Here is a 13,709-nt window from a genome sequence, read left to right as displayed (position 1 = left end):
TGTCGACTCCGATGTCGTCCAATCTTTCTTAGTTTTTTCATTATACATGAAACGAATGCTTTTATACATGAAATCGTTCTTAGTCTATTATCTTAGTTTTTTCAAATTTGTGTTCTAAAGAAAGCAAACAATTTTAAACGACAAAATAGGTTATATTATGTATTCTTGTGTGGGTGTGGCTACTTACAATCGAAGGAAGGAGTATTTAAATTCGCATTTTTATCTAATTTAATAAATGATACAAAAGTAAAACAACATTCTCGATTTACGAATATAATTAAAAAAAAAACTGTACAGTCGCAGATACAGATACTATAAATGAAAACAGTTATATTCATAATACATCAAAATTTATGTGAGCATAGCAATGACAGCTTCTCCAGGCCATAATGAAATATGTTTGAATGTTATTGTACCAGTCTTAGAATCTGGTCGTGGGCCAACTACAACCTCTCCGCTGTAAAGAAGTTTAGAAAGATCCGTGGATAACATCTTGTTGCCCAGATTGGAAGCCAGAATGAAAGCTTTTCTTCTTGGATACCATCTCTGCACTACCAACAACTCACCTTCAGCATATTTCACATCTATGTTTGGTTTGTTAACTCCTTCTTTGTACACCGAGTTCATATAAATAGAAGGAGATGCAGTTCTCAGTTCTACGGTTTTGTTAATTAGGTTTATTTGGTCAAATTTACCGTGTATGTTAACATCGCCGTTTATCCAAGGAAGTATTACCCGTTTTTCATTTTTCCAAGGCATCATCGTAAGTTGATGCAAATCTCTAATATCTTGCCTTTCTCCTGTCAAATCCGATATTTCCGGTAGACCTATTTCGTCACCATAAAAAATTGATGGAGTACCTGGAAGCATTAGTTGGAGGAGGGTAACCCCTAGGGTACAGTTGCCAGAAGGTAAAATATTAGCTAAACGTTGGGAATTAACATCCCCTACTGACCAATGTATCCATGGCATTCCAGGTTTCGAATATAATGTATTATTTTGCAAAGATTTGATTTGTCTACTTACGGAATTAACTCCTTGCTTTACATCTAGCCTGATATCAACCAAATCAACCTTATCTAGAATAAAGTTTAACGCAGGTGGTTTCAAGGAAGAGATAAAAGTATCGCTTACTATAAGAACTCTATGTTCTCCAAGAATTGTTTTCCAACGCTTTATAGATTCAACCAAGTTTGAATCTTCTTGTAGTTTTTCTAGACCTTTTATATAAAATCCTTCCACGCCATTAGAAATCCAATGAAGAATTGCCTGCTCTACCACATCGTATTCTCGAGCTCCTTCTTGTCTTAAAAACTCCACGTTAGATTCAGGGTAAGTTTCATTTCTTGTATTCACTTTTTTGTGAGCTAAGCTTTTAATATAAGGATATAATGGTAGATCTAATATTACCGAAATATTTCTTGCTTTTAGTTGTTTGACCATAACATTAAACTCACTTAGACTTCCCAAAACAGGAGCTATGTCCGTTAAACTTGTAATATTATCAAAGTCGTGGGGATAATTTGGATTTGGAAATATAGAATTCAATCTTACTCCTCGAACACCTAACTTCTGTATATAATCAGCTTTCTGAGTTATTCCTTTAAAATCACCTTCCATGTTTTTCTTTCCGCTGTAGAAGCTAGCAGGAAAGATTTCGTATAGTAGATTTCCTTGATACCAGTATGTTGGAGGATTACAGGTTTTTGGTAGCGTAGAGATCATTGTTATGACCAAGGCTAGCATTGCCACTAATGCCGACAGATAAATCCATGCTGATATTTTCCTAATCAGTGGCCAATTCCAGGACATGAAGAAATAATTGTCTGGAGGATTTCGGAAAGTTAGTTGAACTCCGAAAGTTTGACTTTTTCCAAGACCATCCTAAAAAAACGAAAAAGAAAAAAATAAGTAAGTGTATACATACATACAGTGGCGTAGCGTGGGTGTCGGCTGCCCGGGACGGAAGACAATTTTGCCCTCTTATTTAGGTATTTTAATTTAATGTATACTATACATTACATGCATTATTTATAGAGAACTTTTCGACAAGAACAGTCATCATTATTTTGCATTATTCTATTATACAGGTTAGATTTTAAATAAAAAATGTTATCTAAGTTTTACAATCACGTTTATTAATACAAAAATTCTTTTACTTTAACCAATTAGATACATTGATATAACTTATGTACCTATCACTTAAGATTAGGTACACCTTGACGATCGACAGGATTAAATAAAATCAATTTTTAACTAGAACTAAAACGATACTATTATTATATTTTTGTTTTTATTGAAAAGTAATCTGAGTATTAAAAACAAAACTTTCATCTTCAATTAAAAATTTATACGTCTACTTTTTGTAAGAGTTAAGTTTTTTATTGCACCGTCAATGTCTATCGCATCACACACCTCTTGCTCAATAGACAAAATAGCCAATTTAGTTAGTCTTAGAGTACTCATTGTCGATCTGAAATAATTTTTAATCAACTTCAATTTTGAAAAACTTCTCTCACAGCTGGCATTGCTTATAACAACTGTGAAAAATATTCGAAACATTATTTTCGTTGCCTGTACCAGCAACGAAAGTCCGCAGTCGAAGTCTTTCCAGCTTGAAATCCTGCTCGTCAATTTCGTTAGATGCGTAGTATAGATTACATTCAGTGTTGTCTGGATCCAATAATATAGTCGGCGTTACTTAGATATGCAACATTATCCGTCCAATTCTGTAGCTGTTGAGAACGCTCACGAATTTGTACAATAACTATCTAACGAAGAAAACAGCTTTCGTCTCAACTCATTTTCAAAAGACAAGTTAGCACCTCTAGTTCCGTCATCAAAAATATTCTTTTTGTTATGCGCCTCCGAGGTTTTATGGAAATTCTTCAGTTCTTCACACATATTTTTTGCATAAGTTACAGCGCCATTTGCTCATTCCTCCCTTTTCTCTGTCAATATCATCTGCAAAGCATTTACTTTCTACGCGCACAATATTATGTCAAGTCCCCTTGTTTGTAAATATTTTTGTTCATTATTCACTTCATGTAGCACCTGTTGCCACAGGCCCAAAAAACAAAGAAAGGACAATGAGTGCATCGAAAGTAGTAAAGCACCTGCATATATTATGTCCTAGTGTTTAAGCTTTCACCTGCCTCTGTCAGTTTTCCCAAAGTGACGAGAATGTCTTTGTAATGATGCCATGTCACATTTACGATATCGCCTCTTGCACTCCACCGCGTGTCTTGAACCCTTTTTACTGCGGCTGCTATCAGAACTTCCCAACGATGTGTTGATGAAAAAAAAAAAAAAAAAAGAATGGCAACGTTCTAAAGTGCTGAAAAAAGGCAGCGTGTAAACAAACTAGGTTTAACGAATGATTTGAGCAAGGTACGAATTCAGCTCTAGGGTTTATTTCTTGAATTCTTTGCCGAACTCCTGAATATTACTTACTCTTTCCAGCCATAACAGCAGCATTATCATAATATGCTTGGCCTCTACAGTTGCTCATATCTAGGCCATCAGCTTGAATCTTGTCCAAAATCATCTTTGAAATTCCTTCAGTAGTTTTGTCTTTAGTTTCAATAAAATTTATAAAAGATTCCATTACTTTTACTTCCTGATTTTCAATTATTACGTATCTTAATACCTGACTTGTTTGATCTTTATGAGAAAGATTTGGAGTACTGTCGAATATGATTGAATAATACTTAGCCTTTTTTATTTGTACGATGATATGTTGGCGAATGTTGGTTCAATTTTGCCGCCCCCTAAAAGGTCGCCCCTGCCGCCCTCACTACGCTACGCCACTGCATACATACATGATATATAGATAAGTCATTGTACCGGGTGTCCACTTATATTTTCCTCTATTTTAACTGCCTATAACTTCTAAACGGCTCAAGATAGAAATATGCGGTTTTCGCTGAAATGTTTTATTTTAGTAAAAGTTTTGTCTGAATGGATTGAATTTTTTATATCGCTTTCAAATACGAAAAGAAAAATGGCGGATTTTTGAAAAAAACGTTGTTGACTTTTTTTAATGGAACACCCAGTATATATTTTGTAAATTGAAAGAAAGGTCATTCACCTATCCAGCGATATAAAGTTTTTCAAAATCGGTTGTCAAATCACTGAGTAATTAATTTTTAAAATGAGGGGTGCAACGTGGATATCACATACCTAAATAACATAACTGAGCAAAATGATATTATGTTATGTGATTTCCACATTGCATCTCTCATTTTAAAAATGAATTGCTCAGTCATTTGGCAACCGATTTTAAAATTTTTTATATCGCTGGATAGGTAAATGACCGTTTTTCCAAGATACAAAAAAATATGCTGGGTGTTTTAATAAAAAAAGTCAACAACGTTTTTTTTTTCAAAATTCCGACATTTGCTATTTAAAAGCGATATAAAAAATGGCCACTTACCTAAAAACTTGAAAAAACGGTCATTTATCTATCCAGCGATATAAAATTTTTTAAAATCGGTTGTCAAATGACTGAGCAATTAATTTTTAAAATGAGAGATGCAATGTGGAAATCACATACATTTTGTAACTTGGTTAGTTTTTGTTATTTAGGTACTTGATATCCACGTTGCACCTCTCATTTTAAAAATTAATTACTCAGTGATTTGACAACCGATTTTGAAAAACTTTATATCGCTAGATAGGTGAATGACCTTTCTTTCAATTTACAAAAGAATATACTGGGTGTTCCATTAAAAAAAGTCAAAAACGTTTTTTTCAAAAATCCGCCATGTTTTATTTCGTATTTGAAAGCGAAATAAAAATTCAATCCATTCAGACAAAACTTTTACTAAAATAAAACATTTCAGTGAAAACCGCATATTTTTATCTTGAGCCGTTTAGAAGTTATAGGCAGTTAAAATGGGGGAAAATATAAGTGGACACCCGGTATATTAAACAAGCATAAAAAACCGCTAAACGCCGTAAAAATGAGTGGTGCAGACAATATTCTAGCTACAAAAGGGCTGATATGAATATTAAGTGGCGCAATAGTTATTTTCCTAACAAGTGCAGAAAGTCATTCTTTTCCGCACGCGACTGCAGTTTGCCGAACGACGCGAAGCGGGAGTTCGGCAAGCAGTCGAGTGCGGAAAAGAGACTTTCTGCAAGAGTTAGGAACAATATTTTTTCTAAGAGTCTTTAAAAAATTACCAAATCTTAATCAATTAATTTAATTAATATGAAAATACATACACAAACTAATTCTTTGACAAGGTTGTCAAAACCAAACTTTCAATATAATTAGTTAGCATGACGACGATCTTGGTTTCCATGACGATGATTCAAAACGACTGTTATTGTCTACCGATTTGACTTTCGAATATTATGTCAAAATAATTTTATTTCATCGAATTGTCGCGTTAATTTCATTAAAACAGGAACACAATAAGATATATTTGAAATAAATTAGTAAATAATATCTAAATATTAGTTTATTGCATGTATTATAATTATTTAAAGCCATATTAACATATCTAAATTAACACGCGTGCGGAAAAGTAAAAACCGCGTGCGGAAAAGTAACACGCGTGCGGAAAAGTACCACGCGTGCGGAAAAGTGAAACTTTCTAAACTAAAATGCGTGCGCGAAAGTAGAAATTTTTGCACGCTCGTAGAAAAAAATGTATTTTCATTTTGATGGAAAATAAAATTATAGTTTTATTTTGAAAGATTTTTACATAGTAAATGATATATATTTGAAGTAAAACGCGCCACAAAAGAGACTTAAACTGCAAACTTTTTCAAAGGTACTCTTTTGTGGCGCGTTTACATAGCAAATATGGAAAAAAAATTCAAAATAAAACTATAATTTTATTTTTCATAAAAATAAAGATGCAATTCTGCGGCACGTAATATTCATATCAGCTCTTTTGTAGCTGGAATATAGTGTGCCCAGCAGTTTTCTATTCTTGTATCAGGAATTTTTCAGAAGTTGTGTTGTTTCAGAAGTTTTTTTATAAATTAAATGTGTGAACTGGAATGTAATGTTTCTCGATTACATGTTAAGCGTTATAAATGACCGCCTTTATCGCATTATCGCCCAAATGATCTAGTGGTTACGACACTAAACTTATGTTAGGGCAATCCGAGTTCATATTCCAGCCATCCCATTCTTTTTTCAATATAATTCTTTGCGTGCAAGAAATGTACACTAGATTTTTTTCTATTAGGAATAGATTGAAAAAAATATTGGGATGGCTAGGTAACCACTACAAGTCGACCATTTCGGCGATAATTGTTAAATGGATTATACTTTTGGAGTTCGATAACTTTTAAACGACTCAACCGATGTGTCTGATAGTCTCTGATGTATGCAAGGTCAAATATGATAGCTGAAGGTATTATAGGATTTAGTGAGCTTAAAAGCCCCTTTTTTCCATAGAAAATGGATTTGATCATACCTATGAGGCCTGTAACTCAAAAATTCGAATTTGTTCATATATCGAGCTATACGCCGTTAGACACATCTAAAGTCATCCTATAATCGTTCAGTTATTGGCCCAATACGTGTTATAGTTATTAGCCCAACTTGAGTACCTAATGTCGAAAAACCAAAATTTTCAAACTTCAATTTTTCTAAGTAAGTTATTAATCGAAGTAGCACAGAAAACGACAATAAATATCAGTGGCGGCTCGTGGCCTTGGAGACAGGGTCGGCAAGGTTCTTTTGTCTCCTCATATAGGTATACCATCAAACTAAAAGGCTTAAATCATCATAGGAGATTTTGTTGTTTTTGTTTTTTTTTTATTTGATGTACTTGGCATTCTCTCTTGTTTCATGGTGTTTCGACTATACGTGTTGATTCTTTTGAGACAAGATAAATCCCATTTATTTGAGGCAGAAATCGGTGGTAGTGGTGATAAGATAATTGATGAACAGTTTGTTATAACGAATTGCAGTACTTACTACATAAAATTATACATACATATTTTGTAACTTATCCCAGTGTCTGAAAATATTTGGATCGGCATAATTTTTAAGTACCTAACTTGTTATAATAAATATCTTGGAAATTCTTTGGCGAAGGTAACTTTAAAATTTTGAATCGTCAAAGAGGTCAAAAATTTGCAAATCTTCAAAATTCGAAAAACGAGTATCTATATTTGCATATATTAGTAGGTACCCAAAATTTCAAGATATACCTATTCGTTTTTCGAGATATGTATCACGTTGTTGTCTTTTTTGGAATGGTTCGGAAATATCAAGCGAGTCCAAAATGTCACTGCGTATATATTGGAAACTACTATCATTACGAAAATCTCTGAGATTTTGCACCAGCTTTCATATTCTATTTTCTGAATAAATAATGTCAGTTGACTGATTTTGAACAATAATGAATATCTTGGGCAAACTTTGTCTTAAAAATATTTAAAAGAATTTAAATTTAAAAGAAAGTTTTCAAATCGATTGCTTCACGGATCGAGGTATCGCCAATTTCAAAATCGTCGCCTTCGATAATAAAATCAAAAACTTCCAAAAGCTGTTCACGAAAATCTGCTACAGATACTAAAACTACCAGAGATAATCTGCTTAGATAAAACTAACCGAGATTTAAAATTTCATCGCGTCTGACAAACTGTTCGCTTTTTTTTTTCGAAACAAATTTGTTCTAAAGCAGTAATCCGTTTAGGTGAGCTAAACTGGCAAGAAAAGACGATATTCTTTATTTTTTTACACGTATCATGCAAAACTAAATTCATTATATGCGCATAATAGTGAGTAAATAAAGCTTGTGATGCAATATGTAGTTTTAGTTTTAGTTATGAGACCATGCAATTTACCACACATCACAGCAACGCCGTCATAAGATTGCCCCAGTTTGCCCTATAAATTTATTTTTGATATCAAAAATTTTTTAAAAATTCTTTAAAACATCAAAAATATATTCTGCCTTATTGCTTTTACTCACGTTTCTAAAATCTAAAAACCTCTCATAAATATTACCACGTAACGACGTAACGCGTATGGAACAACAATAATTGATAATTGTGAATGACATGATAATCAAAAGTTTCATCTACTTTCAGCGAAAAGCAAATGGTTTTCTAAATCTCAGATTCAATAACGTTATTCAAAATGTAACTATTTTATTATATGTATTAGTTCATTCTGTATTAAGAATACACTTCGAATCAGAAAGTAAATATTTCTAAAACAATTTTATTATTTTCTCTATAATTACTTGGATTTTTAACAAATGCTTCGATCCATCATGTCCACTAAATGATAATTCCTGACAACTTACAATATCAATAAAAATTACAATATCAATTAAACGACGTAAAACGGCGTGATTATTTTTGGCAATTTCTGCCGATGCGATCTGGCGATGCACTACCGACCGGCAGATTTAAATATGCCGTACCTGCCTACGGAGAGAATGTATGTTTGCTTGCTCATCGACTTGATATTTCGTTGAGTTTTACGTGTAAATCGTCAGCTACGAATGCGTTGGGTACGGCTAGCCGAAAAGTCAGATGAATGGCTCGGATCATTCATTTTTTGAGAAGTCTGTTATGCGCAGGGATCACTTAACGCTCGGATTGATCAAATCCTTTTAAAAACCATGAATAAAATTTAGTCTGTATTATCTGACAGATTTTTTTTTACTTCACAGATACAAATATTAAAAAAATCTATCTATATAAATGTGTGGGTCGGCACTGCCGACCCTGCCGACCCTGACCGGCCGCCACTGATAAATATCGTTCCCATACCACCAGATTGACAACAGGTGGAATACTTTCTTTGATTACACCTCCTGAGATTTTCCTAATTTATAAATTTTGAAATAAATAAACTTAACCTATGCAATTAAATCAAATGCAAATCCTAACAACCACACCTTCAAATATGATCACCTTAACCGACTATCAACATTTTTCTCTAATAAACTACGTCTACACAAACCTTTCTACCACCGAATCAAAATGGATCTCTCATCTCTTAACACCACCTTACCTCTTTGTTTTCCCGTTAGTTTTGAACCTGTTGCGCTATGGACTTTGGGAGTGCCCAAAATAATAACTACCTTAACTTCATTGGACAAACATACTACTAACCATAGTATAATACATCAAAATCTGCAAAACTTATTAATAAACTGTAGAAATTTCTCTCAAATATAAACAGATGCTTCAAAATCAACAGATGGAGTGGGAGCAGCAGTAATATCCTCTAATATGTGCCAAAAGTATAAGTTGCCAATACACTACAGTTCTTTTAATGCAGAATTATATGCCGTATACGGGGCACTGATATATAATATTATATCCTCACCAAATCAGAAATTCATCATTTTGACTGATTCACTAAGCTCACTACAATCCATAGGAAAAATATACCCAGATAACCACATTTTGGGAAAAATAAAACAAAATCTGATAGAGATAGAAAATCGTAATAAGGAGGTAATCTTTATTTGGATTCCATCACATATTGGTATTAGAGGTAATGAAGAAGCAGATAAGTGTGCGCGTGAAGCCGTCAACTCAGCTGACTCTACAATCGTGAAATATGTGACAACTAGTGATGTTTCAAGTGTATCAAATCGCGTATTCTAAGTGAATGGCAAAACCGGTGGCAATTTTCAGTGTCCAATCTTTGGAATATTAAACCGAACATTAAACCATGGAGGTGTTTCCCCACCAAAAGAAGGGATCAAGTGACAATAACGCGTCATACCAGTGCCACACACAAGTTCTTTATTACAGAAGAACCCGGACCGAAATGTGATCAGTGTAACGTTAAACTCTCGGTGAAACATATAATTGTAGACTGTCCAGTTTTCTCCACAGCAAGAAGAATTTACGGTATTCCAATAAACTTAGAGAAAGCAAATTGTTCGTTCACAAATATTTTAAACTTCTTAAAAGCTATTAATTTTATAAATATACATATAATATTTAATATTGTAAATCTGCTCCTCGCTAATAACCTTCGGGTTGATGCAGAACCCATTTTACTTCAAATCAGGCCCGAGGCAATACATAATTTTCATTTCAACATGGCGAAACTGTCTCTGTCTCGAGCTATTCTAAATAGTTGTTCTGCTTTCTCTATTCCTGTCCACTCCCGGATATTCTTCAACCAAGAGGCCTGCTTTCTACCAATTCCTATGCGTCCTTCGATTTTACCCATCATAATAAGTTGAAGAATATTATACCGGTCTCCCCTTACTACGTGTCCAAAATAGGCCATCTTTCTATATTTGATGTTATCAAGCAGCTCGCGGGCAGCATTTGCTCTCTTAAGGACTGCGACACTTGTCAGAGTAGCCGTCCATAGTATTTTCAGTGTACGTCTGTGCAGTCACATTTCAAAGGCCTCCAAACGATTAATAGTCGATATTTTTAATGTCCATGCTTCGACAACATAGGTACAAGAGGACTGACCAAATGTAACATTTAATCATGCGCTTTCAAAGTTTAAGTTGCAAGTTATCCTTACAGAAGAATGACCTCATTTTTAAAAATGTCGTGCGGACTATCTCGATTCTACATTTTATCTCTTTATCTGGATCTAGTTGTTCAGTAATATGGCAACCAAGATATTTAAAACTGGGTACTCTTTGAATTATATGACCACCAACATATAACTGTGAATCTTGATGGGCCAAACGGCTAAATACTTTTGTTTTTGAACAGTTTATGTTTAGGCCAAACTCTCTTCCCACTGTGTCAATGGCATTTAAAAGGTGTTGTAATCTATTCATATCATCACTTAAAATAACTGTATCGTCTGCATATCTGATTGTATTTATCAGAATTCCATTAACTTTCACACCCCATTCCAAAATATGGAGCGCTTCCTTAAATATTCTATCTGAATATAAATTGAATAAGAGTGGGGACAGTATACAACCCTGTCTGACACCTCTTTGTATTTTGCATATTTCTGTTGATTTTCTTTTTATGCAAGCTGTCGCTGTTCGACGCCAGTATAATTTTTCTATGATTCGTACATCTTGACTATCAACTCCTTAATTCTTTAATATTTTAATTAATTTGTGATGTTGTACTCGATCAAAGGCCTTCTCATAGTCAATAAATACAGCAAATACGTATTTCGTTTGATCTCGACATTTCTGCAATAATACATTTAGTGCAAAGAGTGCGACCCGGGTTCCCAGTCCATTTCTGAATCCAAATTGTGTTTCATCCTGGTCTTCTTCACATTTATCTCTGATTCTACTGTGGATAATACGTAGAAAGATTTTCAAAGTGTGGCTCATGTGGTTCTAAGACCACAGTTGACAAATTTGAAAATTTATCTTGTTTTATTGCAATAAAATTTTTTTGATGATCTTTCCGGGCCCCATTAAAATGCGGGCCCGAGGCAGGTGCCTCACTGGTCTAGTGGTAAAATAGGCCCTGGGTTGATGCGAATTCCTAAATAAAATAAAAAATATGTAAGTTCCCTATTCTATCAGAAGCCGCAGAGATCGGACTAAAATTTTGAAAATTTTTGGGAGTTTTGGGGACACACCCTTAGGCCAAAATCGATGGTTGACATATTGATTGCCTGGTCTTTTACTTTTACGGGTCCCTTTAAGATGGGATTTGGCCCATTTTTCAATTCAGTCGACAGAATCGAAAATCGAAGTTAGATTAGTCTAAAATCGATGAATTTGGTGCCTGCTTTTTTTTGGTAATGTTATATACAGTGACTCCAATCAGTCATCTGGTATCTCTGTTACAACTCAAACGTCCTCACTGTAGGTATGTTATTTCTTGATATTTAGGCGGTCTGTGCAAGTGGCTAAATGTTACTTTTTTCGTATAAACTACTCTAATTAGGTTTTCTTTTAAATGGCTCTATATGCATGCTTCAAATATAATCTGTAAAAAGTAAAATATGTATTTTTAAAAGATTATTTATATTCAAGAAATTTCTCAGTACCTAATCAACACACGGAAACTTCGTAAAAGTTTTAAATCTCCTTGTTTAAGAGGCTTAAGTATGTCTGTATTGTTACAACGACTTACACAAACTTTTAAAAGAAAATATTATACGTTTACACGAGAGAAAGGAAAACATTTGTAATAAAGTTCCATGAAAAGTATATCAAGCTAATATTGGAAGAGACACCAACATCCTGACCTAAATCTTTTTCTACCTCAATTAAGTCAGGAATGTAAGAATCACCCACCGCTTCGATTCCTAAAATTATATTGTAAGTCTTAAACCATTATACTTCTCCCTTACCAATAATAGATCTTACCATTGTACCTTTGTAAAGTGATGTTTTAAAAAATAACGAGTTATATTCTATTGAATGGAAAATATTCTAACTACTACTTGTAGTCGGAGAGATAGAAGCGGATTTTGTGCGTGATAAGTAATATAGAAAAACTATACGGGGATATGTTGAATTAGTTGTGTACATGACTTTCACCAACTACCGGAAACCAGAGTTGGGGCCGAGGGTATTTATAAGGGGTCAAAGTCGCGGATTTTATTATTTTTTTTATGACGCTCATGATCGAGATAGTGCACCAAAATTTGGGAATAAGTAGGTCATGACGTAACTAAGTAAAATCTCTAGGGGCGGAACGCTGCATCGCCGACAAAGGGGTGGGGGTAGGGGTGAATATAAAAAATATAAAGGGTTTTTTGCGACGTTCGTGATTGAGATAGTGGACCAAAATTTGGTAATAAGTAGATCATGACATTACTAAGTAAAATCCCCAGAGCCGGAAACCAGAGTTGGGGATGAGGGTAGTTATAAGGGGTCAAATTCGACGTTTTTATTATTTTTTTTTGTGGCGCTCATGATCGAGAGAGTGCACCAAAATTTGGAAATAAGTAGGTCATGACGTAACTAAGTAAAATCTCCAGGGGTGGCACGCTGCGTGGCCGACAAAGGGGTGGGGCAGGGGTGAATACAAAAAATATAAGGGGTTTTTTGCGACGTTCGTGATTGAGAGAGTGCACCAAAATTTGGGAATAAGTAGACCATGACATAACTAAGTAAAATCCTCAGAGCCGAAAACCAGAGTTGGGCATGAGGGTAGTTATAAAGGGTCAAAATCGCCGCTTTTATTATTTTTTTTGTGACGCTCATGATCGAGATAGTGCACCAGAATTTGGGAATAAGTAGGTCATGAGGTAGCTAAGTACAATTTCCAGGGGTGGAACGCTGCGTGGCCGATAAAGGGTTGGGGATAGGTGTGAATATAAAAAATATAAGGGGTTTTCTGCGACGTCCTAGATTGAGATAGTGCACCAAAATTTGGGAATAAGTAGACCATGACTTAGGTAAGTAAAATCCCCAGAGCCGGAAACCAGAGTTGGGGATGAGGGTAGTTTTAAGAGGTCAAAGTCGCAGTGTGTATTATTTTTTTTGTGACCCGGCACAACATTTGTCCCCCACGCAGCGTTCCGCCCCTGGAGATTTTACTTAGTAATTTCATGATCTATTTATTCCCAAATTTTGGTGCACTATCTCGATCACCGACGGCAAAAAAACCCATATATTTTTATACTCACCCCTACCTACCACCCCTTTGTACCCCAAGCAGCGTTCCGCCCCTGAAGATTTTACTTAATTACGTCATAACCTACTTACTCCCAAATTTTGGTGCACTATCTCCATCATGAGCTCCACAAAAAAAATAATAAAAACCGCGAATTTTACCCCTTATAACTACCCTCGTCCGCTCCTCTGGTT

At 34.6% G+C, this 13,709-nt stretch overlaps 1 protein-coding gene across 1 annotated transcript in view; it reads right to left on the bottom strand.

Annotated features, from left to right (window-relative positions):
- Positions 1-257: 257 nt before the first annotated feature.
- LOC114333032 (4F2 cell-surface antigen heavy chain) overlaps positions 258-13,709 on the bottom strand; it is a 51,500-nt gene continuing 38,048 nt past the window's right edge. Inside the window, exon 4 of the mRNA XM_028282848.2 lies at positions 258-1,884. Within this exon, the coding sequence (XP_028138649.1) occupies positions 352-1,884 (1,533 nt within the window). The 3' untranslated portion in view covers positions 258-351. The remainder of the gene's footprint in view (positions 1,885-13,709) is intronic.

Source organism: Diabrotica virgifera, chromosome 4, assembly GCF_917563875.1.
Source record: "Diabrotica virgifera virgifera chromosome 4, PGI_DIABVI_V3a".
Taxonomy (NCBI): domain Eukaryota; kingdom Metazoa; phylum Arthropoda; class Insecta; order Coleoptera; family Chrysomelidae; genus Diabrotica; species Diabrotica virgifera.
This window is presented reverse-complemented; position numbering and strand designations above follow the sequence as displayed.